At 41.7% G+C, this 25,060-nt stretch overlaps 4 protein-coding genes and 1 non-coding gene across 9 annotated transcripts; 2 read left to right on the top strand and 3 right to left on the bottom strand.

Moving 5' to 3' along the window:
• Positions 1–1,247: 1,247 nt before the first annotated feature.
• On the top strand, positions 1,248–2,976 carry ndufa6 (NADH:ubiquinone oxidoreductase subunit A6). The gene is made up of 3 exons (XM_064315618.1): positions 1,248–1,446; positions 2,437–2,552; positions 2,758–2,976. The coding sequence occupies exons 1-3, from the start codon at positions 1,308–1,310 to the stop codon at positions 2,887–2,889; spliced, it is 387 nt and encodes a 128-aa protein (XP_064171688.1). The 5' UTR covers positions 1,248–1,307; the 3' UTR covers positions 2,890–2,976.
• An 879-nt stretch (positions 2,977–3,855) lies between these two features.
• Positions 3,856–5,911, bottom strand: LOC135243645 (essential MCU regulator, mitochondrial-like). The gene is made up of 3 exons (XM_064315619.1): positions 5,693–5,911; positions 4,969–5,116; positions 3,856–4,285 (listed from the first exon to the last, which is right to left on the bottom strand). The coding sequence occupies exons 1-2, from the start codon at positions 5,849–5,851 to the stop codon at positions 4,979–4,981; spliced, it is 297 nt and encodes a 98-aa protein (XP_064171689.1). The 5' UTR covers positions 5,852–5,911; the 3' UTR covers positions 3,856–4,285; positions 4,969–4,978.
• A 729-nt stretch (positions 5,912–6,640) lies between these two features.
• fam234b (family with sequence similarity 234 member B) lies at positions 6,641–15,631 on the bottom strand. Its single transcript, XM_064315610.1, has 13 exons — positions 15,444–15,631; positions 14,266–14,805; positions 13,807–13,929; positions 12,237–12,476; positions 11,502–11,617; positions 10,541–10,700; positions 9,938–10,073; positions 9,523–9,717; positions 9,283–9,364; positions 8,947–9,111; positions 8,573–8,705; positions 8,218–8,420; positions 6,641–7,724 (listed from the first exon to the last, which is right to left on the bottom strand). The coding sequence occupies exons 1-13, from the start codon at positions 15,478–15,480 to the stop codon at positions 7,722–7,724; spliced, it is 2,133 nt and encodes a 710-aa protein (XP_064171680.1). The 5' UTR covers positions 15,481–15,631; the 3' UTR covers positions 6,641–7,721.
• A 1,454-nt stretch (positions 15,632–17,085) lies between these two features.
• Positions 17,086–24,899, top strand: LOC135243643 (putative RNA-binding protein Luc7-like 2). Of its 5 annotated transcripts, none has more exons than XM_064315616.1 (12): positions 17,086–17,698; positions 18,515–18,555; positions 18,791–18,889; positions 19,074–19,184; positions 19,710–19,853; positions 20,112–20,288; positions 20,406–20,572; positions 20,746–20,775; positions 20,913–20,954; positions 21,618–21,770; positions 22,776–22,817; positions 23,917–24,899. In XM_064315616.1, the coding sequence occupies exons 1-12, from the start codon at positions 17,638–17,640 to the stop codon at positions 24,149–24,151; spliced, it is 1,302 nt and encodes a 433-aa protein (XP_064171686.1). In that variant the 5' UTR covers positions 17,086–17,637; the 3' UTR covers positions 24,152–24,899. The 5 variants fall into 5 exon arrangements, with proteins under 5 accessions (XP_064171686.1, XP_064171683.1, XP_064171685.1 ...); XM_064315613.1 differs by having other exon boundaries at positions 18,515–18,609; XM_064315615.1 differs by lacking the exon at positions 20,913–20,954 and having other exon boundaries at positions 18,515–18,609.
• On the bottom strand, positions 22,779–22,934 carry LOC135244262 (U12 minor spliceosomal RNA). The gene has a single exon (XR_010326926.1). It is a non-coding gene; the product is annotated as a U12 minor spliceosomal RNA (small nuclear RNA).
• Positions 24,900–25,060: the final 161 nt, after the last annotated feature.

Raw genomic sequence — 25,060 nt, 5'->3', positions numbered from 1 at the left:
AGTTGCCACAACATGGTATTTGGTGGTATTTACAATTAAATTGTTTTTTTTTTTTTCAATTTTAACTACACCCTTGAAAATAGTGTAGACCTTACTTGATCCATGTCACCTTAGGTTCTCTGCATTTCACTTCACAACAGCCCAGTGCCCAAAAAAGTGAAGGTTGTAGCTTTGCGAACTGTTACATTTGATGAAACATAACACTTGCACCACTGATTTTAAGTACCCAACAATATGCAATTTATGAGTTTTTATAATGAGTAAAATGTATGTACGAGCATTTGGTTTACATCATGTAAAGGTAATGCGAGTGCACATAAAATGGGGGCACTATGTATAAAAGGGGCTATAACTCCTATACGGAATACGCAGTATGGATGCTGACTCAAAGCTGACTCTGCACTTTATCCTCATATTCAGTGCTTTATTTCAAATCAAATGTCCTGGAGTACAGAGCCAAAACAACAAAAATTGTGGCACTGTCCCAATACTTTTGTATTAAAATATATAAATAAAGTAGATAAGACTACAGGAATAATCAATCACTAATTGTGTAATTGCATAGATATGACAGGTAACATGACACTTATAATATTGGTTATTCACCCAATAGCGATATCAAACACACGTTATTTATATAATGCATTTTAAAAAGGCTTTACTAAACACTTTACAGTTTACCCTGGCCTAAACCAGGGTATATTTAATTGGTCAGCAGAATAATTGCATGTATAAAATATAGTTTATCACTTAAATGTAGACCAATTGTGGACACAAGGTATCAAAGACTCTATATGACTAGCAGCTTTACTTTATACATTACCCAATTATAAGTCTAAGATCCAGTCATACAAAAACAAAAAAAAGGTACGTGAGGCTTTATGTTTTGCATAGATTTGTTGTCATATCTGGTTAAATCAAGTGTCATCTATGCACATATATAAGATTTGGTCTTCTTGACATCCCAAATGGTTAAATGTGAGAAAATGCTATTCTTTGCTTACAGGTAAGGAATAATGTATTTTTGCAATACATATTCATGATGTCACATTCCATGCATGACACAAAGTACTATACATAACATCTAACAAAATAAAAAAGTAAACCATAGATGACTGCGCTTTCTTTCCCTCTATAGAGATGAAATATAATACCAGGTGAACTTTTAAGTTGATGGTTCATTATAAAGTTTGGCCCATTGAGTGTATGGAGTCCTGTGGTCTGTAACCATCTGTTTTTCATTTCCGGCTTGCTATGGGAACTGAGCATGCGCAAAGGCCGACAGGGTAGAGAACGCAGCAACAAACATGGCGACTACTGCGGCAACCCGCGGTGCAGCTGGCGCTGTCCGAGTCGTTAAACCAATTTTCAGTCGAGACCTGGATGAGGCCAAGCGACGTGTTCGGGAGCTCTACAGGGCCTGGTACCGAGAAGTGCCAAACACAGGTAAAGATATCTTCCGTGGTCATTTGAACACGGCCAAGCCAAAACTAGACGTCAAGGTCGCAGAGCTAACGTTAGCTAGTGTATATTGCCCCTAGTCTACATGCCAGCTAGGTGGTTTTGTTAACTCTTCCTTTGGGTCTTGTAGCGGAATTGTTAGTTTGATCATTAATGTTTTATATTAGAGTCGCTGGGGTTTTTGCTTCATAATTGCCTCACTACGATTAAGCCTGTAACGCTAGCAATCTAAGTGGCCGGGCTTATCTTGCTTGCTGAGGGTGAGCAGCTGTGTAATTTGCAATGTGTCTTGGCCTAGCCTTTTGTGCATTGATAAAGACAAGTTATGTCAAGATAACTTACTAAATTATCTGTAGATATTTTATTTTGGCCAGCTAGCAAGGTAGCTACTTTGACGTTATTTTCGACGTTAGTTTTACTAGAAATCAACAGGTCTGGGCAGTAACGTCTTAGTGTCCGTTTGATGTAAGGTACATCTTTCATTCTTCAATTGCTTAAGACCTAATCACCTATTTGCTTAATTCAAGTTCTATACTTTGAACTTCTGTACAATATCCATTGTGATAATCCCTCCCCTTCTTGGATTTTGAATGGAATCCCTTATGAACAAATAGTACCCAGTGCAACTATGTGCTGTTTAATTCTGTGAAGAATGTAGCTGTTCACCTAAATCAATTCCAAGAGGGCCTGTGTCTATGCAGGTTTTTGCTCCCAACAGTTGCCCTGGCTCAGTCAGCTAAGTAGTTGTATAGAAAAACCGGTTCACTCCCAGATTAGACTGCAATAAAACACTACACTACAAGTATACAGGCAAAATGGCATTAATCAACTGCTGTTCATATCACAGAATGTTCCTAGAATGTCTGATCATATTAATGATCGGGTTAATTAAGAGCAGCATTTGGACTGAAATGCAGAAACAGATGTGACCCTTCTTGCCCATCTCTGACCTAATCTTGTGCATCTCATTTGTAGTTTCATTATACCAGCTGGACATTACGGTTAAGCAGGGCAGAGACAAAGTGAGAGAGATGTTTAACAAGAATCGACACATCACTGATCCCAGAGTTATTGACATGCTTGTCATCAAGGTAAATTGCCTCTTCAGTTATACGACTTCATTATTATTATTATTAGTAGCATTTGAAGATTAAAAAAATTAGTTTTTTTTATCAACTAGTTACAACACACACAAGTGATTTATTCCGGTTGTTTGTATATGAATGTAATGGGGTTTATACCTTTGCAAGTCATCTGCTATGTCAATATTTTTGACCTACATCTGACTTCCATCAGGGTAAGATGGACCTGCAGGAGACCATACATATTTGGAAGCAGAAGACTCATATCATGCGGTACTTCCATGAGACTGAGACCCCTCGCCCAACAGACTTCCTGTCGAAATTTTACTCTGGGCATGACCCTTGAACTCTGTCACCCCTTCCCCTCATCCTATTTCCAGTGTAACTAGGAGTTTCCAATTGTTGATCTGTAAATATACACCATGATACCCGATTTTTTAAATTGTTTTATTGTGTCTTCATTCTTTACACTTTAAATCTGTCAAGATATTGTGCTGTTAACTCTGAATATTTGCTGCCCGTTGTCAGATGAAATGACCTGATCTTGGTCAGTTAAAGGCATAGTATGCAGGATTTTTTAGCCTGGGTTTACAATTAGAGAAGTCTCCTCTGTCTTCAACCCCGCCCACTCACCTCTGAGTACTTGATTGAGTCACAGACACGTGAATTCATTAGAAACTACTGGTAAATTTCTCCCAACAATTACTTGGACCGGATATTAGACTACATTGGGACAGACCCAACATACAAATATTTTGAAACCCGGACATTCCGTTCAAAAACTGGACATCTAGAAACCATAGCTGCATAGCTAGAGGTAAGGTTGCTTATAGCTCCAACAGAAAAGGCTTGTCTTTTTTTGCTTCACTGTATTTGGGCCATTACAGCGGCTAGCTAGCTATCATAACAAACCCTGTTGAAATCTGACCCCACCCCTCCCCACACAGAAACACGCACCACACCCAGAAACATCCCAAACTAATTGTAGAACAAATACAGGTAAAGGTTCACAAATTCGGCAAAAGTGTAAGGACTGAGATTGCCAAGTGCATCATAGATATGCCTTAGCATGGCTATTTTATGATATTTTCAAGTTTAAAATCCTGTATAGTACACCTTAAAATTTAGCATTTAAGGACATGTGCAGGTAGTTGAAGCCCAGGGAAATAGGTGATATTGCCTCCAGGATTTGGTTCCCTTGTCCAGTAATTTGTTGGCTAGTGAAAACAAGCTATTTACTTTCATACTGCACAAATTTTTTGTTGGACTGCAGTCGTACTGAGCTTACTTAAGAGACAATCCACCCCAGTGGTCTTGGCTTGAATGCTTTATTTTCAGACACTGTTTGAATGACATCACACTCAGAGGTTTCACGCATCTCAAAATCAAATTGCACTTTAATTTCAGTTAATATAGGTCTAAAGAAAACACTATACAGTAGTGTTTTATTGCTATGCTTTTTTTTTCTTATAAAAAGACATTCCAGGAGGTAAAACAAGGTGTCAAAGGAATCTGACATGCACACGGTTCACTTTTTGCTTAAACTGTACACGAAAATTATGAATGACAGAGCAGCACCCCGTATTGCTCTTTCAAATAGAAGGTGTAGGATCCGTGAGGTAAAGGGGAATCGAGGAAGGGAATTCAGCCATGTTCTGGAGGAGTGACTGACGGCTGCCAGATCTTCGTAAGCTGCTCCTCTTCCCCTGATTCCCTCTGGGCTCGGCCATTGTGGAAATACTCTGCAGGGAGAACCGGGGAAAATCCATGACCTTGAGTCAGAAAGCTGCAGATGTGTTGTAGGATTCAGATTTAATGATTTTTTTTTCTTTCTGTAATATACTTTAAAGATGGATATCACTTGACAATCCAAATGTGTAAAATGTAAGTCATTACTCCCCAGTCTCCTTTAATAATTAAGTCATTTGTACAAGAAATCAATTCTGCTAATGGGTGATCTGTACTGTAACTGGAGCAAATAATGAAAAAAGTAAAATCATTACTAGTTCACAACATTTATCACCATTTCTACAGCTTCTTACACTCACTATCTCTAATACTGCCACTGTTCAGTCTATGATGCATAGGCACATCAGGCCAAGGTGTAATGTATACAGAATACTACAATGTAGAGTTGTCGATTACCAACTGACAAACATCTTGATGTCAGGCAAAAAATGTTTTGCACCGACAAATCAATCTTCCTACACCATTTCGTCGCATCCAGTCGCTTTTACCACACTTCATTTGTAAACGAATTCAGTTAAACTTGAACCATACATCATACAGATTGGCATCAATGTATGAAGCACGAAGGTAACTACATGACGGAGTTGCGTATTAACTGTTTAAAGTACGTGGGTATATTAAGTTACTGGGTACGGTGTTCATATCCATGTGTTGCAAGTTGTACGTCGCTGCTTACTGCCGCTAGTTCAGTCGTCGTCGTCGTCATCATCGGGAACGAAGATATCGTGTTCCTCCAGATAGGCAGCGAAATTTTTGCTAATCAATGTCCCCACGTAAAGGAAGGGCACCGTCACCACGGTCATCCGGAAAAGACCGAAGGAGGTCTGAATGACAATTAGGAAGACCACTGTTACTCTATTCAGGATTTCTGTTCTTTACTGGTTTATAACTGGTCTGTCTGGCTGACATACACAAATCAGATACTATTAGCTCCCCGGCACGATAAGGTTGCCTTCGGCCAAGCTTTGTCTCAGTTTCTTGCTTTCCCGGAACAAGCAATGCATTGTGATAAATGTAGCATGTATAACGTAAATGCGTCCATTCAATGTCTACTGATACTAGCCTATTATCAGGGAAATCTGCTAGTAGGTTGCAGTATAGCAGTAACATTATATTGTTAATATTTAACGTAAAGTTCTAACTTCCTGCCTTATCAATTGCAACCGACTGTATTAGCGTATGCCAATTCGCCGCTGTCACTGTCAATTAAACACCTCGAGCTTCCATTTGTATTACGGATCCCGAATAGTAACGCTGTGGTTATCTGTAATTATTTTATTACGCTATTAAATGTACTGCAATTTTTAAGAGAAACCTAGCTACTTGGTCGAGTCTCTCTCTCTCATAGTTTGTTACTTCCAAAGGGCAAGAAGCGATCTCCTTTTTCTATGCACACTTACTTTCACCGGCTGTGGTGGAATGCCGCCAGATGCCGTGGAGACAGTGTTTCGGTACAGTGTTAAACGCGCAGCGGGGCATTTTGTCCCAGTATTTAGTGTTGAAACTCCGGCGCTTTTCAGAGCCGAGAGCCGGGAAAGACGAAACACAGCCGACGCCATCTTTTCCTGAATGTAGTCTGTTAGAGGACTGACGTTTATTTCGGGGCGGGCCCTTGCCTTGCCTGTTTCAGTGCACGCCTTTCACCATGGCGATCTGCAATAAATACATTTTCTCTTGACTGGGAGTTGGATATCTTTTCTCTTAGCTGTCTTACCGAGCGTCAAACCACTCCTCCAGAGATAATATATGGTCAGCACTGGTAACACAGATTGTAGCAGGAGGGAACGCCCTGGTAACGACCTGTGTTGACAAAACAGTTGACAGTTGTACTTGAGGGCGCTTTCCGTTTTGGAAATAGTTGACGCCATACAGTAGTTTTTTTAATCAAACCTTTAAATACCCCCGTCACTCAGTTTTATGTCATTTAATGCATTTTTTTGCATATGTTAAGTTGTTTTATGGACGGGATGATAGTAGTGGGTTCAATGAGTAGGGTGAGGTGACCTATCCAAGAGAATAGATCGATCAGCTGTTGCAGCATTGTGAATGTAGTGACGTCTATTAAAGGGATGGTTTATTTTCTCGAGTATATTGATATTAAATTTTGTTTCCGATTGGCCAAGAGTTTGTTGTGCAACGCAGAGAATTTTAGCTACATGCATCTAGTTTCTGACAACCTGCCAACTTTCAATGACTGTTATGGGGGCATTTGGGGGATTGAAGTTCAAAACATGAAAATAGTAAAACAGAACTAGCAATAACAACAACAAAACTAAAAAAAACTCCGGAAGTTTTTGTAATACTTTCAGTGTTTCAATTTGAATAATCACATATGTATTCAGGTCACCTTTGGCATTTTAAAATATTTTTAATTGTTTTGTCATTTTGTAACACCATCTCAGTTCACTCCAGCATTTTAATATCAGTGTTATTTACAAGTACCTTTTATTAATATTTACAGAACATATAAACATACAATACCAAGTGGCAATGCAATATTCTCTTAAATATTTTAGAAACTATTGTTATTTGCAAGTCCAAAGGAATAACATCCTTCCAGTAAATCAGACAGAACAATGAATACTCTACAACAGTGTTAACCAACCCTGTACCTGGAGTTTTCTTTTCAACCCTAATTTACCACGCCCAAATCTAATAATCAGCAGCTCAATGCAGGTATTTAGCTGTTGAATGAGGCGTGGAGGTATAAATTAGGGTTGAAAAGAAAACCTATAGGATGGTAGATCTCCAGAAACAGGGTTGCTTACCAGTACTGTACAGCAATACAAATATTTACACACCCCATAGATTATACCCCCATACTGAACTGCACAGGGGAGCACATACCACAGAACTATTTGTAGGCTATAGTACTACGCTGCAAGGTGAACTGGGGTAATGTGACCTCGGGGGTCAGTAACTGCATTTTTCTAGTCTGAAAAAGTGCCATACATCAGAGAGGGAAAACTGGATGGCACCATTTTACTGCAAATGGAGCAGATGGTTAGCTTATGAGTTTGTTCTTTTGTGTGTGTGTGCATTTGATTTAATGGTATATGCAAAAAAAAGTTCACAAACTGCAGCTAATGCAGAATGCTTTGCTCAGGGTTTGTGCAGTAGTGCATTTCTTGCTTAAAGTAAATCTGCTTAGATATGGTAAATAAATAAGAATACACCTACAGTTATTTCTCAAAATAAAATAAATATTCTTCCCATATTCCAGATTTCCCACAACATATTACTTAGAGCTCAATTAAAATCACATTTATGGATAGAAATTTAAACTAACATAGAACTGAAGTGTAAACGGTAAGAATGAGTCTCCCTTGCTGAATGAGACAGAATGCGGTTTACTTTTCCCTGGCGTTTCCATGGAGCCCTTCTTCTCAGGTTTCCTTTAGCCAGCTTGAGTGGCATAATATTCTCTGCTCACTAGACACAAAACACACAGCAAAATGATTATTTTTAACATTTCTTGCTCTTGTCTACTCACATCCTTCAGGGCAGTGGGGACATAAAAGCTATGGCACTAAATTTACTGGCTGTCTCCCCTTTCCTGGCTGTCGTGTGCCAGGGCCAACCTGGCTGACCCAGAGCGTGACTGCGTTTGCACTGCCCCTGTACACACAGGTAAAGCTGATGGCCATGCATGGAATGCTAGTTCGCCCAAACGGAGAAGAAGTTCTGGAATTCCTCTGCAGTTTGAGGCTGACAGTTTGTGCATTTTGTCTCCTCTGGTTTTGGTGGCACCAGAAATGTTACGCTTGCGGATAACGCACAGCCCATCTCTAAGGGGGCCTGCATCGAAATGGACTATTAAAGAACACAAAAACTAGCCTGGTTTCACCTTTGTTTTTTTAAAAAAGGAGCATAAATGATCTGTCCCTGTTCCAGCTCTGCAGTGGAACATTTAATGTGTTCTTACCTGATGTTGTCTGAAGGAGAGACTTCTGAAGAACTTGCTGATCTCAAAGGCTCCAGCTCTTCTGTCCTCACCCAGCCTCACAATTTTCGCTCCTCCAATGGAGGCCCTCAAGCTCAGGGTCCTGACCACCTGAGCCCCTGGCTTGGCAGGCCGAGCGGAAATGGTAATGTATGACGCATCTTTCTGCTGTTCCTGGTAACTGACTGTAAGGCAGAGAGAAATTCATTTGTACACTCTGTACCCCAGAGGATATTTACACACATGGGTCCCATACAACAAGTAATACAAGCTAGAAGAGATGCACAAGAGACAATTTGTCAATGTCATTGAAATGCACACAGACACAGTCACAGACCTGCAGCAGCGAGCACGGTGTCTGTGGTGGTCGTAAGCTCCATGAGGACTGTGGGATAGGCAGGATGCAACAAGTACAGCCTTCGGAGGACCGGGTTAGCTGGATCCACAGTTGGAACCACACCTTGAGAAGCCTTCAGATGGAAACAAGATCAAAATTTAAGCAAATGACTATAAAAAAGACAAATACACAACAATAGACAAAATACACTTGTGGTCAACCTAATAATGTAAAGGGAAGTGTTGTGATTTTACCTGAAGACCATATAGGACTACTTAGTTACAATAAATGCCTACAGCTTCAAATTTAAAATACTTTATACATTAGCATATGTGAAGTTCAGATGAACTAGGGGAAATGTGAATTCCACTCACAGGAGCCTTGGTGATGTTCTTTAGTGTCTGGAGCTCTCCAGCCCAGAAGAGAAAAACTGAGATCCCAGAGGAAGTCGCAATGGAAGAGCCCTCTAAATCCAGCTGTGGGCACACAAACTCTGCCTCCCACAGACCCCGCCCACTCGCACCATCAATCAGCTGGACCTGAAGATGAAACAGTAGGTAGGATCATGGCTGAATGAAGTTCCACGCTTTTCAGTCTGACTACTGTGTCACGAATATATGTTCTGGCTAGAACATAGTACTGTCATTACTGCAGTCACATGCAGAAGATATATTGTAAGTTGCTGGGTTATGGGGTATGATCATAATTACCTTTCTTACTCCAGGAGAGACAGACTGCTGGATAAGGAGGTCTGGAATGCCATCTTCATTGAACTGACCTGGGGCAGGACGACTGAGGAACAGCAGATCAAAGATGGGAAGATACTGGTTATACTCGTATGGATTACTTCATCACATTCATAGTGCTCTGTCCCCTTTCAGTGCCAGGAAGATATTCTCCCTTCTTTATGTTTTTTCTCGATCGGTCTTCTTGACCTCTGTATGTCTCACCCGTGTATGTCTGCAGAGTTCACAGTCCACTTGGCGTGGGTGTCGCTTTCTCTCAGCACCGAGAGTTTACTTGACCCACACACCAGCACCCAGTCACTGCGGCTGGAGTTCAGGTTGGAAATAGAGTCGAAGTTGTTGTGGTTGTTGCACAATCCAGCCACAAGAGGGAGCATGAACTCAACTTGTTCACTGTTACTGAAACCATGGAAAAAGGAAAGAAAACCTCATTGGATGCAAAATGATAAACGCACCATCAATCACATCCAATGTAGATCTGTAATATTTGAGTTTTCAAGGGAAGTTATATAAGTTATTTATATCCAAGAGATGTAAACTTACAAAAATGTATTAAAGCATTTAGCCATTAAAAAAAATCATTAAATTGAGGTAAAATTGATAAAGGACTGCTCTCTACCTGGAAATGTGTATGAGAGAGGAGTTTGTTCTCAGTTTTTCCCAACTGGGGTCCTTTATTTTCAGGATGGGCGAAATAGGTGCCCTGCCAGTTGCCTGAATGTATATGTCTTTTAGAGAGGCTGCCTCCACAGTGCCTGAGGGGGGAAAATATGCATGTGAAATTAATTTCACATGCTTTTTCAAATAAAATTGAATAAATAAAATGCCTGTAATGTAATGTAAAATGAACTGTTCAGTCAAACCCAGTTTTAGTTTTAGGTTTTTAATATTGTTACATGAGAGAAAAGTATGAGTGAAATTTACAAATGTGTACACATTTAATGGTGTCCAATATTGACACTCAGTAGGATGCAATGTGGAAAACCCATTGCAGCAGTAGTGATCTCCGGTTTGTGACTGAGTAAATGCTGCCTGTGTAAATAAGCATGTGGTGCAGTGTGCAAGTCTCTTCAGTGGACTTCACAATCCAGCATAACTGCAAACCCCAATGGCCTAGGCAGGCTTGGTGGGTTTTTGGCAGGAATAACTTGAATGGCACAGCGTTGTCTATTTGCACGTTTTGCAATGTTTATTCATACGGAAACATGAAGAGTAGCCTCACCCAGTCCAAGCAGAATGTAGTGCGCCCCCAGGCCGGTCACATGCAAATCAGGCCCAATTGGCTTCCCTCGGGCTGTGAGGTTAAAGGTCACAGAGTGTCCGATTTGATTGCCAGACACTCCTGACAGCAGGAGCAGCGAAAGGCCAAAGGAAGACGAGACCTGCGGGAGAAAGAAAAAAAAAAAACAAGACCAGGTCAAAACCTAGTATACGGCTGGACCGGCCGACCAATGGTGTAACTTCATCACTCAGTCACAGACATTCGCGTTTATAGGGCTGGTCCCACTGTTGCGGTCCAGCCAAAAAGGTGTTAACAGTATGTACTGTGTGTGTACAGTGAGTGTGTCCTGAGTGGACTTTGTCTGTGTAAACAAATACTCTGCTCAAACAGCAGGTCTGAGCAGAAAGACAAGGTTACAGCCTCAAGGGGGAAACCTACATTCGCTTTGCATAAGACTCAAAACAGCTGCGCCTGTACTGACTTTGCGTAAGACTCGGCTGCTAATAATGAAGTCAGACCTCCTGAATGTCTCGGGAGAGAAAACCATCTAGGCATTGGCCAATCTGTAAATGTTCTTCCAGCATTCCATTCATGACACAGCATTGCAAGGTTTACAAGAAATATCGTAGGGGAGACCGTTTGGCCAACTCTCAGCCCATCTATGAATCCCATCGTGTGGTTGCAGTTACGTTTACTGTAATCAGTCTGAACTTGTCTGAAGTGGTTGTCGCGTGAAGAGTATATCAGATTACAGAGAATGCTGCTGTATTGTAGATTATTAATAATTATGGAATATCTGAATGCAATAACAAAATAGTGCACATATTATTTAATGAATTTAAGGTGAAGTAATTATAGGTCTGCCCCCACTTGAAACCATTAGCTTTGACACCACATCTATACGATACTGGAATGATTGACAGTGTACATCTGACGAGACTACTTGTCGATGGGAGCGTACCTGGTCAACAGGTAGAGTGGCAATCAGGAAGTCAGGGACCGAGTCTCCATTGAGGTCCGGTATTAAGACTGCCTGGGACACGATCTTGCCTGGTGAAGCTGACCACAGCTTCTTCCCTGAGGGTGAATATTCAAAATTGCAAATATATTTGAACTGTCAGACTGAAGTACAACAGCACAGAGCTACACCGGTGCTCCTCTGAACACTAGAAAAATGACACAATATGGAGGATACACCCTGTCACAGATACAAACAGAAAGATGAAATGTGATCGACATCCCTCCTGTTCTGATGGCAAATTGTTGGGTGAGAGTAGATCACAGGCAGGGTGGTATGCATTCTGAGTGCTGACACAGAAAACCATCTGCTGCTCTCAAGAGTTCAGCTGAGTTTGAGTTTAGCTGTATCAGTGTCTCAAAAGGAATTTACTATGAATTACATAATACAATAATAATAATAATTATAATAATAATAATTATCATTATTACCATCCAACTCCCAGGGACAGCTTTCTGATGAGCAAACCAAGGGATTCATTCAGAAGGCAAGAGCTGAAGTGAGAACACTGTTTCACACAGTCATGCTCTTTCATACAAAACACTGGCAGATTTAAGAGAAAGAAGGAGCTGAGGTTTTATGAAAGACCAGAGGCACAAAACACCCTTTTTTGCATCCAACAAGGTGAGATTTCCACAGAGGGGGCAGGGGGTAGCGCAGTGACGCTTCGGTTCTAACCGGTGGCTCCGCTGACTGCCGTGATGCGGGACGATCCGATTACGAGGCACAGGGGCCTCTGGGCCCGTCCCGCAGATGCCCCCTCTGGGCCCAGCGAGCCCTGCAGGAAGGCTCGGAGTCTGCCCCCTGCAGGTCGAGCCTGGGGCTGCATGCCGCACTGGATGGATTTCACCGACTCCCTCACGTCCGTCTTCCAAAGCTCCTTCCCGCTGGCCGCAGAGAGAGCCAAGACGCTGTACTCTGAGGGAAGGCAAGTTACATTAGCATTTAGCCATCGCTCTTATCAACTAATACCGCTTTTACATTTATACACACATTTCTATCTGTATGTATATACACCGTTTGTTTATACGCCTGGAATTGGAGCCACATACAGTACTTGCACAAATTATGGAAACACTGTGCTTAAAAGGAGTTTAGTACTCTAAAAACTTTAATCTTTGCCTTTTCTCCAGCCGTTTCTCTTGGAACCATTTTTATCTGTTGAAACTGCTACCTTCTTGAACACAAGTGGTAAGCATTGTGACATGTGACCATCAGTAATTTGAAATTAAGTATACAAGCCAAAAAATGTGGTTTTCTTTACATGAATGTTAATATTTTATCTAGAAAAATAGTGGACAAATAAATACATTTTCAAGCTGATTAAAAATTCCAACATTAAAAATTATTTTGGTATGAACAAATAAATATAGGAAGGTGCAATGATTTTTACTTGTTTACCACAAATAGTCATTATATATTAATTTTTGCTTTGTGTTGATATTACATTTATTACACACCACATTTATAATGCCAAAAAGAGAAATAGTTGCAAAATATTGCATTAATCGTCAAACTGTTTATAAATGCAGTGTCTCCACATTTTGTGCCAGTACTGTTTGTAGACTAGATATTACCACTTACTGAGGGAATAGGTTATCAGTCATCTCTTGGATAACAAAAAGTCAATATGATTGATCTCTCTTAACTGAAGTGATCATAGCTTTATCATGTTATCATGAACTCATATATTCTAAGGTGGCTACAGGAATGTAGTAGATTTCAAATGCTTCAAAATCAGACTGCAGAAAAGACAGGGTCATAATTACAGCACCCTGCACACTGCTTATTATAGCATGCTAATGCTACACTAGAGAACGTAAACAATAACAGTTGAGGTGGCAGTTGTGATTCAGATACAGATGCAAAGCTTCTAGCCCAATGCTTGCCAATGATTCCCAGGTGGGGCTGCACTGTTGTTCACTGTTGCACTGTTGTTCATTTTAATTATGTATAAGAAACAGGACATTTGGTGTGGGAACACACATGTTTGTGTAAGGTCTGGCTTAACAAACAGATATAACTACGCCATGCAGCACTTTGGAATGACCAACACCCCTCTGAGAAAAGCACATTGTTAAACCTGCTAAGGTAAAAAGCAAAGTGTGTCAGCTCTGTCATCAATCCTGTGTAGGGGTATATGCATATTAATGTTTTATCTAAATGTATACATATATTTATTTACCCTGAAAGGGGAGCAGGAGTGGCAGAGTGTTTGGTAATTTTCACATGCTGTGTCTACAGTTACCTTTGCTGTAGACCTGAGAACCAGCAGGCTGGCTTTCATTGGTCTGCTGTGCAACTCCAACTAGCACATCTTCAGTGGCATCACTGTCTACATCCCAGAGTGCTAGAGAAGGGTAGAAACCACCTGGAAAGAAAGCAACACCATGAAGGAGACTATAATTAATTTAACTGTTAACTTTACTTATTTACAAGTGGGTGCTGGACATTCATTCTACAATGCACATCACTATGGTGGTTGGTATTTGTAACTGACGAGTACAAATTAAAAAGCTGCTAGGTAGTTCAGCTAGTCAGCTAATCAGCACCTGGTCCTAATCTGTACAGAGTTACTGTTCTTTACAACAGAAAATGCAGTGAAAGGCACATTTAGCCCTGCTACCCTTTTCCACTGAGTTTCTCAGATCAATGTTGCACCCTTCAGTCCAGCCCAACCCACGTAACCTGCATATCCATGGCTTACCTCCAACTTCACCCAGCTCTCTCTCCCATTGTGGACTCCCATTGTCCAGTTCCCCCTGCTTGCACGGCAATAGAAATGCACACAGGAGCACCAGCAGCACAGCACAGCACAGTGGCACCAGGAAAAAGGCGGTCCGGATAGTCCCTCTCAGCCTGGCAGCCTTCTCATCCAGGTCCGAACCAGAGCCAAGACCCAGCCCTGAGCTCCCTGTAGACCCAGGACCCCCTCCACCGTTGCTCCCTACATCCCTAATGCCCTCCCTCTGACTCCAGTACTGCCTGGTCTTCAGGTCCTCTTTCTCCTGTCTGTTTTTACTTGGGTACTGCTCCCTCCATTCCTCCTCATCCTCCTCCACTTCATCATCTTCCACTAGCCTGCCTGCCCTACCGGTCCGCAGGTCTGTTGCCCCTGCTCCTAAACAGCTTCCCCTTCCCAGTCCGTTGCGAGGGTAATTAAGGACGAGGTCATCTTCCTCACTCTCGTCCTCGCTGTCTGCCTGAGTGAGAGGGTCATATTCCCCCAGCTCGGAGCTCTTCTTTCCTAGAAGGGAAGACGAAAGTTAGCAGAGCATTCCTGGACATACAATTAATTTGACTATCTCGCTGACAAGTAACACGGCTAGCATGCCACAGCCATTTGGATTTTAACATACCTTGAGCTAAGGTTGTTGCACAGATCACTGCAAAGCTATCAAGCTAACTCATTTTAGGACGAATAAATTTTATAATTTAGTAACTGTCGGAAAACACATGAATATTATTTGAATTGGTAATGTTAGCATGTTATCCCGGATGGTGTCCGGGTGAATGTTAGCTTGTGCGTCACGGGTATTTGCAGGTGGTCTAGCAGTGCGCATAGCTATGCGTTACCTAGCCATCTGACATGAAATCTGAAGCACAGCATAAACGATGGAGATACATTTAAATATTTAATCTCTCGAACAAGCAGAAAGTCCTGATGTAATAAATACATCGCGTATAGACACTGTGTTTCCTGACATGCTCGCCTATCTCTAAAATGAATGGCCATTCAAGCTGCATGCTAGCTAGCTACTACTGCATCACAACGCAGCACAAGTACAGTAGGTTTGTTATTACACGTCCACCACATTGTAAATATATTTATGGCTAGCTGTTTTAAATACTAACAATAATTTGCATGCGTATTCCGTGTCTTACCAGGCAATTTCAGTGCTCGAGACAAAGCTGCAGCCATGTTCTCCAGCTTCTATGTGGGGAGTCCCGTTGCAAATTCAAGGCAACGGTATTAATGTTTTTCATGCACCCCCACTCCATACGCATTCTGGGATCCGTAGTTCTTCTTTCTTCAGTTCCGTTACCCATGTCATTATGAAACAACGTTAATCTGTTTAAACAATTATGCTTGTTCATTATTTTAAAATGTTTCGCATTTCGAAGTTATAATGCTGGTTAAACAATGTAACTGATAATTTCTTCTCAGTTATCTGTGTTTGTTCATTAAGACAAATTTTCACAATGCGTCTTCATTGGTTACAAATTTCATAGCATAAAAACACATTCTTAAAAGTCAAGAATTTTCTTTTTTTAAACATGAAGAGAACAAGTTATGCGAAGCTTCAACATCTGAAAAATGTGCTAACTTTCACAGAACAACACGCAAACCAATTTTTTAAAATCAAAAACACCAAATTCATATGCATGAAACACAATACCACAATGACAGGAACATTTAAAAGGTGAACAATTTTGCATTACAAACAATCATGCGCCTGTTTACTTAATTTTAAATTAAATTATCAGGTCCACTGATGTCTTTCGGTAGACTTTGATTTTCCTCATCTCCCACAGGACCTGCTTGATGGAATTGCCTATCCTCCACTGACACTGGAGGGCGATGGACTTGACGATTATTTCTTTCCAGTTGTATGTGCTCATTTAGTCATATGGAGATGGATTTCCATAACATTTTATTATTTGCATGTAACCTTTTTTTTAGGCTAATTGCCCATGGGTGTGTGTGAATGGTGTGTGCCTTGTGATGAACTGGCAACATGTCAAGGGTGTATTCCTGCCTCTAACCCAGTGCATGCTGGGATAGACACCTGCCCCCCACGACCCCTACCAGGAATAAGTGGATTACATACTGGATGGATGGATATAAGTTATAAAGCTGGTTAAACAATGTAACTTATTCTTTTTTCCAGTTGTATGTGCTCGTTTGGTCATACTGAGACCTATTTTCATAATGTTTTATTATTTGCATGTAACCTATTTTAGGCTAATTCCCCAAGGGTGTGAGTGAATGGTGTGTGTGTGCCCTGCAGTGAATTGGTGACTTGTCCAGGTGTATTTCTGCCTTTTCGCCAATGCATACTGGTATCGGCTTCAGTCCACAGCACTAAGGAGGTTGCAAAACAACTGAGTTCCAGCGTCAGTGGAGGATCATCAACACCATAAAATAAGTCCTGTGGGAGACAAGGAACATGAAGGTCTATCAAAGAACATATGTAGACCTAGTCACTCTCCAGAGAATAACAAAATAATGCATAAAACCATAAATAAACCATGAGACATTTAATAATTAAGAAAAAAAATATGATCTTTTTTAGTCTTTTACTAGCTATGTGTTATGTGTGTGCGCTTTCAGCTCATTTTTAAATAATTCCTCTAATGCTTCTAATATAGTGCTTCATATTCTAGGTGGTTCGTATCTTCAATATATTGTACTGTACTGCAATATATACTGTATACGTAGCATTCCTTTTCCGCTTGAAGACGTTGCTCAATGGCTAAAGTGACAGTGTGATGACGTCACACTACATTTAGCCAAGTGAGCGTGCACGATGCTTCCTCGAGCCAGTGAGGGAGAGGGAGCAGAGCGCGTTCTCGAGAGGGGAGAACCTCGAGACACAGGGCCAAAAAGAGAAATAAAGCAGAATAAAGCATAGATATTGTACGCACTAAAGTGATTGATGAATGAAATATAACCGTGTCGTCACAAGTAATACTTATATTTTACTTGAAGAAATAAATATATCCTAACTTTTGATGCATAGCTAGCTTTCCACAGCGCCTGTTTTAAGCCAACTCAACGCCGAGTTGAGATACCTAGCTACCCAGCTAGCCAAGTCAGACAGTGAAAATTAAGAATATATGGAGTGAAGGAGAGGCGTACAGGAGGCGGAATATTTTTGCAGAATATCTCGCAGTTGTGCGTGTCAGAAATTCGCACAACCCTAAAGAAGTTCGTTTCTTTTTTATTCAAAAAGTTGGCTTCCGCTTGGCACAGGCCTGTAGTTGTGGAGTGTCGCGAGCTAACGTTAGTTACTTCGCGCGTGTAACAATCGGCGCGTGGTTCGGCTGTCACGGAACCGCAAAGTCGGTGAGGAAGATGTCGGCTCAAGCTCAAATGCGGGCAATGCTGGACCAGCTGATGGGCACGGGCAGAGATGGTGAGTACGGATGCTTAGACAGCTACTTTAACGTTAGCTAGATTGCTAACATGAAAACATGTTGAACTGTTTTTGAGTGTAACGTTAGCTAGCTAGTGCTAGCATACCTAAACACAAGAACACGCCATCATTCATCAAGCTTGCCAGCTTACCAGTCGCATTAGCTAGCCAAACTGCAAACTACTTTTATTGCAGAATTTCTTGCTACCAGTCGCTCGAGTGTCAGAAGAGGATGTATTCATATTTGCAGCTTTTTTTGCGTCCACAAAATTCAGTTTTTCGCGATCTGACGCCTATTGAAACTGGCAAGGCGGAGTATTGGATTGTGGCTGTCGGCCAATCAAGACGCCACTTTAGTGACGGCCACCTTGCTGGTCCATTCAACAAGTTAGCTTAAAAATGACTGACGAGTGAAGAGGGCGGGACTTGGGACACAGGTGGTTCAATGGTGTAACTGCCATTTTTGTACCCTGCCGGTGATTATTTGAGTAAAGGGACATTTTCTGGGGCTATATATATATATGTTTCTACATTTCAATATATATAAATATCTACATTTCACTGTACACAAGGAGGATATAGATTGCCTTTTGACTTTTTTATTTGGAAAGTGAGTCAGATGAAGTTCCTGTGCAATGCAGCTGTGCTCATCAAAGTATGTGTCAGATCATCCATCCGTCATTTGGTGTCGGTTACTAAGTTTAATTAAAGTAATAATTATCAGCATGGTTATCTGGTGTCTTGCGGTGGGTTGCGAATTTGCGATGGCGTGTGTCTACGCAACTACATTTCCACCTGTGTGGACTGTCATTCCAGGTGACAGCATGCGGCAGAGGATCAAGTTCACAGACGAGAGGGTGTGTAAGAGTCACCTGCTGGACTCCTGTCCTCATGACATACTGTCAGGCACGGTCAGTACGCTGCACGGCAACCTGCTGGATCCCTACTCAAACCCACTAACCTGCATCATCTACATGTACCTTCACTGTAACACACTAATGTTTCCTGAATTATTCTGCACGTCTGAGCCAGCGTTAAGGATTCGAAATTTGCTATTTACTGTACTGACTGATAAATGTGCCCACATTGCAGCGCATGGACTTGGGAGAGTGTGTGAAAGTTCACGACCTGGCTCTCCGGGCAGACTTTGAGATTGCCTCGAAAAAGCAGGAGTACTTCTTTGAACTAGATGTGAGTTATGTTTTTTTGTTCTTTTTTCTTGTCATGTTTAACTTTGTATTTTTCCCCCTCTTCTTGTCACCTATGTTTTAATGATATACTGTGTACGTCCAAGTGCTTTTACAACCTGTGTGTGTTCTGCCTGATTTTCTTCGCCGGTGCATTATTAGCTTCTCTCCCTGCCTTTGTCGCTCAGGCCACGGAGCACCTGCAGTCCTTTATTGCGGACTGCGACCGGCGGACAGAACTTGCGAAGAAGCGTCTGGCTGAGACGCAGGAGGAGATCAGCGCAGAGGTTGCTGCCAAGGTGCGCGCTTGCGTCCTCCGTCACGGCCCGTCCTTCCGCGTGGAGGGGCTCTTATCCCGCCTTCACTTCTATTCTATTTTTTCCCCACATTTTGGGAATGTGTCCTGTGCCCCCTCTGCTCCCACTGTGGGTCAGGGGGGTGAGCAGACAGATGGGACAGTCTCTGGCCTCCCAGGTTTAAAGTCTGTGCTATTCCTTAGGGCTTCCATGGATGCTGAGAATCTTTGAAAATGCTGAGATGCCTTTATTTTGAAATCAAGGATTAAGAAGTAATTCTTAATCACAATCCATATTCTACTCAAAATAGTTGCAGTTTGGATTGGAGCTGAAAGAGCTGGTCTTGGGTTATCATTCATTTCCAGTGACATTGAAGGTTTTTTTGATAGTCCGCAACACTAACCATGTAACCTATGTTGCGGTTTTTCCTGCTTCCTGAATTATGTGGGATGGAATTTTGAAACTCCTTGACCTGGTGGCAGCGGTACAGGCTAGCATGGGGCCCTGATTCCTTTTTCTCCTCTGCAGGCGGAGCGAGTGCATGAGCTGAACGAGGAGATCGGGAAGCTGCTGGCACGGGCGGAGCAGCTGGGGGGCGAGGGGAACGTGGACGAGGCGCAGCAGGTGCTGGAGAAAGTGGAGAAGACTCGCGCCATGAAGAGAGAGGCGGAGGTGAGTGAGCCGTGCAGCCGAGCCGGACCTGTACAGCTTATCAGTCATCAGTCATCGTAGTAATTCGGCTGACTCACTCCCGCATATTAAGCCTTTATTTCAAAATATCTACAAATGCCAGAGAGAAAGTTGTGGTTACTCAGGGTGCACAACAATTAGAGAGAGGTTTTCAGTTGCCAGAGAGTTTGGGTCTCAGTTGTGAAAGTGTGTAAAATTTTCAGTGTCATGTTGTCTCACATCGTGTATTGCTCTTAAAAGGACGTGTACAGGAACTCGATGCCAGCTTCCAGTTTTCAGCAGCAGAAGCTCAGAGTCTGCGAGGTGTGCTCTGCGTACCTGGGTCTCCATGACAATGACCGTCGCTTGGCTGACCACTTTGGTGGGAAACTGCACCTGGGCTTCATTGAGATCCGTGAAAAGCTGGAGAAACTGAGGGTGAGAGAGAAGCTAGAGACGAGATGACCTGTAACTACATATGGATGGGCCACAGTAAACACAGTAATCAAAAATAACCTGGACTGAAATTGCTTCATTTTTCCTCTGTTTCCGAAGAAAACCGTTACTGAAAAACAAGAGCTGATGCGGAGCAGAAGACGGGAGGAACGGGATAGAGAGGAGGAGCGAGAGAGGGAGTGGGAACGAGAGCGCGAGAGGGAGCGGGAGAGGGAACGGGAGAAGGAGCGTGAGAGGGAGAGAGAGCGAGAAAGGGATAGACGAAGGTGAGCAACTGCAATGCCAGTTATAAATATATATCTCATAAAAACATTTGAGATGCCTGTTAATATCTGGGAATTTTGATTAGCTATTAATGACTGTCTTAAAGAGTAATAGAGTGATTTTTGTTTCTAATTCATATTTTAGTAAATATTTTATTTCCCCTCTTTCTTTTCAGGACGAGATCAAGAAGCGGAGAGCGTTACAGGTGTGTAATGAATTTTAAGATGTGTACGTCAGTTTCCATTTCTTCAAAGTATTATGAACTCCATTTGCTCAAGATAGATGTCCAAAGTATTCCCTGCCTTTCAGTCTTTAAATCCTTTATTGAATTGTTTTGCGCAGGAAACAAATTGGAAACCAACAAACCACATGTTTAATTTTGAGGTAAATCTGAGGTGAACTTGAAGAATGTAAGTAACACATAATGATGAGAACTGCCATTCAGCCCATCTAATATTGCCATTTACCTGGCAGTTAACTAAAGAATATCAAGCAATGCTTCAAGCCTCGACCTGAAAGCCACTAGGGTCTGTTTCGATTTCATGTCCCGGCAAGCTTTCACACACATTGACTGTTTAAGAAATACTTCCTGATATTTGTGTTGTAAAAATGTACCTTTTGCTCATTTCTACTTAATGTCCAAGAAAGATAGTCTGTTTCGTTTTCGGAAGTCTAACTCCCCATTGTATCGTTTATTATTTGCAAAACAGTTTTCCACAGAAACATTTTTTTTTAAGTCCAAAACTATAAAGAAGAACACAAACATTTGAAAGACCACCAATTACAAAACAAGGAAACTTCAAAACAAAATCTACGCAACTTTCCATCAGAAAAAAGTGTATTTTTAAAATTTACGAAAGATGTACCATCACCTTTAGCCCAATACCATCACCTTCAAAAATCACTCGAACAGAACTATGTGCAAAAATCCAAGACACAAAAAACAGACAATTGTATGTGAAACGAACCGTGCCAGACAAAGAGAAATGTCACAAAAATTCTGCTGTGTCTGTTGGAGGACTTGTCTAATCCCTCCCTGCCCCTCAGGGATGGTGGGAGCTCCTCCCATCACTCCAGAAGACATCACTCCTCTCGTTCACGGGAAGAAGGAGGAGAGAGAGAGAAGGACAGGGAGAGGAGGCACAGACACAAGGACAGACACCGCTCTCGCTCCCACTCTCATAGGAGCAAAAAGAAGAGGTATGTCCAAATAACAGGCAAAAACTGTCTCGCGCTCTGTTAGGTCTCTGTAGTATATACTGTAGTGTAATGGGTAAGGAACTGGTCTTGTAACCTACAGTTCACAGGTTCAATTCCCAGGTCGTACTGTTGTACCCTTGAGCAAGGTACTTAACCTGCATTTCTTCAGCATATATCCAGCTTTATGCATGGATGCAATGTAAATGCTATGTAAAAAGTTGTGTAAATGGATAAGAGCGTCTGCTAAAAATGCCTGTAATGTAGGTCTCTGTGTTTCATAGTTTTGAGTCACTAGCAGATACTCCTGTTCAGTTGGGTAAAGATTTGCATATTTGTTTTTGAATTGATATTTGACGTTGCTAATTTGTTTTAAGGGTTATATTTTAATGTGTAGTTTAGTGTTCACCTGACTTTCTACTTTTAAAAGTAAGAGACAAAATGCCCCTGAGCCGGATGTGTGGCGGATAGTTTAGGAATGTGTTGTTTCTACGATTACAAAGTATAGATCCGCTACATTTAGGTGTATTTAGTGAATGATACATACAAAACAAAAACTATTATGCTTGCCTATTTTTTTTGGCAGCATACGGATACTATTGTGCGATGATTTAGCCAGCGCTTTCTAGGAGCTCCGTATCACAGACTTTATCTGGCTTATTGTCGTACCATTTAGGACAGGGCAGATCTACATCCCACGAGGCATCTCACAAAGTATCTTTATTGGTTTTTTTACATTTTACATTTTTAAAAGGTCAAAAAGGAACTCAAATACATTCAGACATAGACATTCCCTAGATTTAAAAAAAAATCAAAACACTCAGGAAAAGGAAACCTAATACAAAATAAGTCTACCTATATTTAAACTAATAGTCACAAGACGCAATTGTTTTAAGAATATTTACAATAAATACATTTCTTAAAAAGTAAACAAAAATACGTGCGCTCGGGAGTGGTGTGCAGAGCTCCGTTATTCCTATTAAACTCACTTACTTTTGAACCAAACAGGACAGGGCAGATCTGCAACCTGCGAGGCATCTCACAAAGTAGGTGAGTCACCTACTATAGGCGGACCTGTGCCCTTTCAAAAATTCTTCTCGCAAATCTGGGCGAGGACACAGGCGTCACCCCGCGTCGTTATTTTCCTTACTCATCAGTTTAAGGCATGCCTTCTCCAAGCTACCACTGAACCCACCGGCACTGAACCTATGCGCTTACTATCACGGTGGGCGCCGATGAAAACGTTTATGTATTATGTACTACTTGATTCTTCAAAACAATCCTATTTTAATTCCACCTTATAATATTATTTATATTTTATTAAGTTGAAGTCCACAAAGGTATAGTTTGAGCAGCTTTGTTAATGTTGAGGGGCGCCGCAAAGACTTCTGGGACAGCACACTGAATTGCTTCAGGGTCATTCAAAAGGTAGAGTGTCACAAAACATTCCACAAGGAGCATGATGGAGAGTGGAGTCCAGAGCTTGTCAAACCCGCTTCAAAATCTCAAGCTCAGCTCAGACTTTACCTCCCATTATCAGCATGACCATGTTTACTGCTAGAGTTTTGTCACTGCTAATGTGCTGATGTCAGACAAGGACAGTGCACTATTGGCTGTTCACAGTGTAGAATTATAAGTCTTGTTGTCATCACAAACCCTTTGAGCCTAGACTAAAGTCTTGTGTTAATATTAAACGTTTGATTTTGTTGGAACGGTCAAGACAAGAAAAAGACTGCTCAGACTGAATTCATAACCATTGCACACTAATCGTGTGTCGCGACGGGTGTGCACCAACTGTGGCACGACTGGCGTGATTTTACTCAGACTTGTAAGACTGAAATCACTTAAAATATTGTCTAGTGTAATGTCAGCCAAAGGATAAAAACAGCTCTGTTACCAGTATAACATATTTAGTTCTTCATGAACTTTACATTCAGTGCCTATGTAAATTACACCTTCAGATTCACATGCAGTGATGCAAATGATGCAAATTAGGATTTGAAGCAAAGACTTATGGGGGCTCATGCAGGGCCATCAGATGATACTGTGCCCCCTTTTAGTGATGTCAGTATTGAGGAATTCATATTATTAAAGGGATGGTCAAATGCAGAATGCACGCGTATCTTATGCACTGCTTTCTGTCCCCCAGGTCTTCTCGGGATCGGTCCCCCCACCCCAGAGAGAGGGAGCAGCAGTCACCATCACTGGAGCGAGGGAATGAAGGCAGAGCAGAGTGGCAGAGGGAGGGGTGGATGATAGAGAGGGAGGGGTCCCCTTCGGTGGAGATGCCCAGAAGAGACCCCAGTGAAGAGAGAGAGAGATCTATTTCGGTCGAGAGGGACAGACGCTCTAGTTCTGAAGAGAGGGAATCGGGGGAGCTATAGGGATACTGAGACGGACAGGTGTGGAGTGTACATACCGTATATAAACAGGTTGGGGAGGTGGGTGGGTGGGGGGGGGCTAGTTGGGGTATGATATGGTAGGACGAGATAACAGGAAAATGTGGAGCCAGAAATAACAGAAGTAAAATGGGAGGAAAAATGGGAAATTGTCCCTGGTGAATGTCAGAGAAAATGTGAGGGGGGAGGGGGGTGCTGAAGGAGTGAAGTACAGAAGGAACAAATGGGGAGACAGATGACACCCAAAGGCTGTTTATTTTATTTTAGCATGGCTGTTGGGTTATTGTTTTTTATTTTTATGATGATGATCCTTGTTGTTATCAGTACTAAAAAAGATACTCAATCACTTTTGGACTCTCCGATATAATGTTTGAATAAAAATTTTAAAAAGGATGAAAAAGTGTACACTGCACGAAAGACCCAGCTACCCTGATGTACATGTGATTAATACACAGAGGAGTTTAAATACAAATGCATTCACACAGACTACACCTGTCCCCATAAGACTGCAACAAACACGCACACAAACCTTTATGTAAAACTCATCAGACACAATGTATAGTCTGTAGATGTCAGTAAAGACATGGAAAAATCCTGAGAAATTGAACACAAACACACAACAAAAGAGAAGGACAGCATACTAACTCCAGGTTGTTAGAGTGCTGGGTGCCTGTGCCTTGATGTGCAATTTACACCAAAATTGAATAAAATGAAAGTTTCCATTCAAACACAATGACTCTGCTGCACTTCATTACTGTATGCATGTAGATAATAGGACGGGCTCCCAGACTTTTCTGATGCCACTCCAAATGAATGTTCACAAATTTACACTCCCACACGCATGCCTTATGCCTAACAACACCATTAAGCCGTGACTATTGGCAATATACCACG

This window comes from Anguilla rostrata, chromosome 17 (assembly GCF_018555375.3).
Source record: "Anguilla rostrata isolate EN2019 chromosome 17, ASM1855537v3, whole genome shotgun sequence".
NCBI classification, from domain to species: Eukaryota; Metazoa; Chordata; class Actinopteri; order Anguilliformes; family Anguillidae; genus Anguilla; species Anguilla rostrata.
Note: the sequence above shows the minus strand (reverse complement) of the source record. Positions and strands in the feature narration are given on the sequence as shown.

What these genes read in the sequence shown, in the direction of transcription:
- ndufa6 (XM_064315618.1), top strand. Translation starts at nt 1,308, where the DNA reads ATGGCGACTACTGCGGCAACCCGCGGTGCAGCTGGCGCTGTCCGAGTC. An exon ending in CCGAGAAGTGCCAAACACAG is followed by an intron (nt 1,447 to 2,436) that starts GTAAAGATATCT and finishes TCTCATTTGTAG; the next exon opens with TTTCATTATACCAGCTGGAC. An exon ending in TTGACATGCTTGTCATCAAG is followed by an intron (nt 2,553 to 2,757) that starts GTAAATTGCCTC and finishes GACTTCCATCAG; the next exon opens with GGTAAGATGGACCTGCAGGA.
- LOC135243645 (XM_064315619.1), bottom strand. Translation starts at nt 5,851, where the DNA reads ATGGCGTCGGCTGTGTTTCGTCTTTCCCGGCTCTCGGCTCTGAAAAGC. An exon ending in TTCCACCACAGCCGGTGAAA is followed by an intron (nt 5,117 to 5,692) that starts GTAAGTGTGCAT and finishes ATTGTCATTCAG; the next exon opens with ACCTCCTTCGGTCTTTTCCG.
- fam234b (XM_064315610.1), bottom strand. Translation starts at nt 15,480, where the DNA reads ATGGCTGCAGCTTTGTCTCGAGCACTGAAATTGCCTG. An exon ending in GGCAGTCAGCGGAGCCACCG is followed by an intron (nt 11,618 to 12,236) that starts GTTAGAACCGAA and finishes ATTCACCCTCAG; the next exon opens with GGAAGAAGCTGTGGTCAGCT. An exon ending in CACCGTGCTCGCTGCTGCAG is followed by an intron (nt 8,421 to 8,572) that starts GTCTGTGACTGT and finishes TCTGCCTTACAG; the next exon opens with TCAGTTACCAGGAACAGCAG.
- LOC135243643 (XM_064315613.1), top strand. Translation starts at nt 17,638, where the DNA reads ATGTCGGCTCAAGCTCAAATGCGGGCAATGCTGGACCAGCTGATGGGC. An exon ending in AGAAGCGGAGAGCGTTACAG is followed by an intron (nt 20,776 to 20,912) that starts GTGTGTAATGAA and finishes TGTTTTGCGCAG; the next exon opens with GAAACAAATTGGAAACCAAC. An exon ending in ACCACATGTTTAATTTTGAG is followed by an intron (nt 20,955 to 21,617) that starts GTAAATCTGAGG and finishes CCTGCCCCTCAG; the next exon opens with GGATGGTGGGAGCTCCTCCC.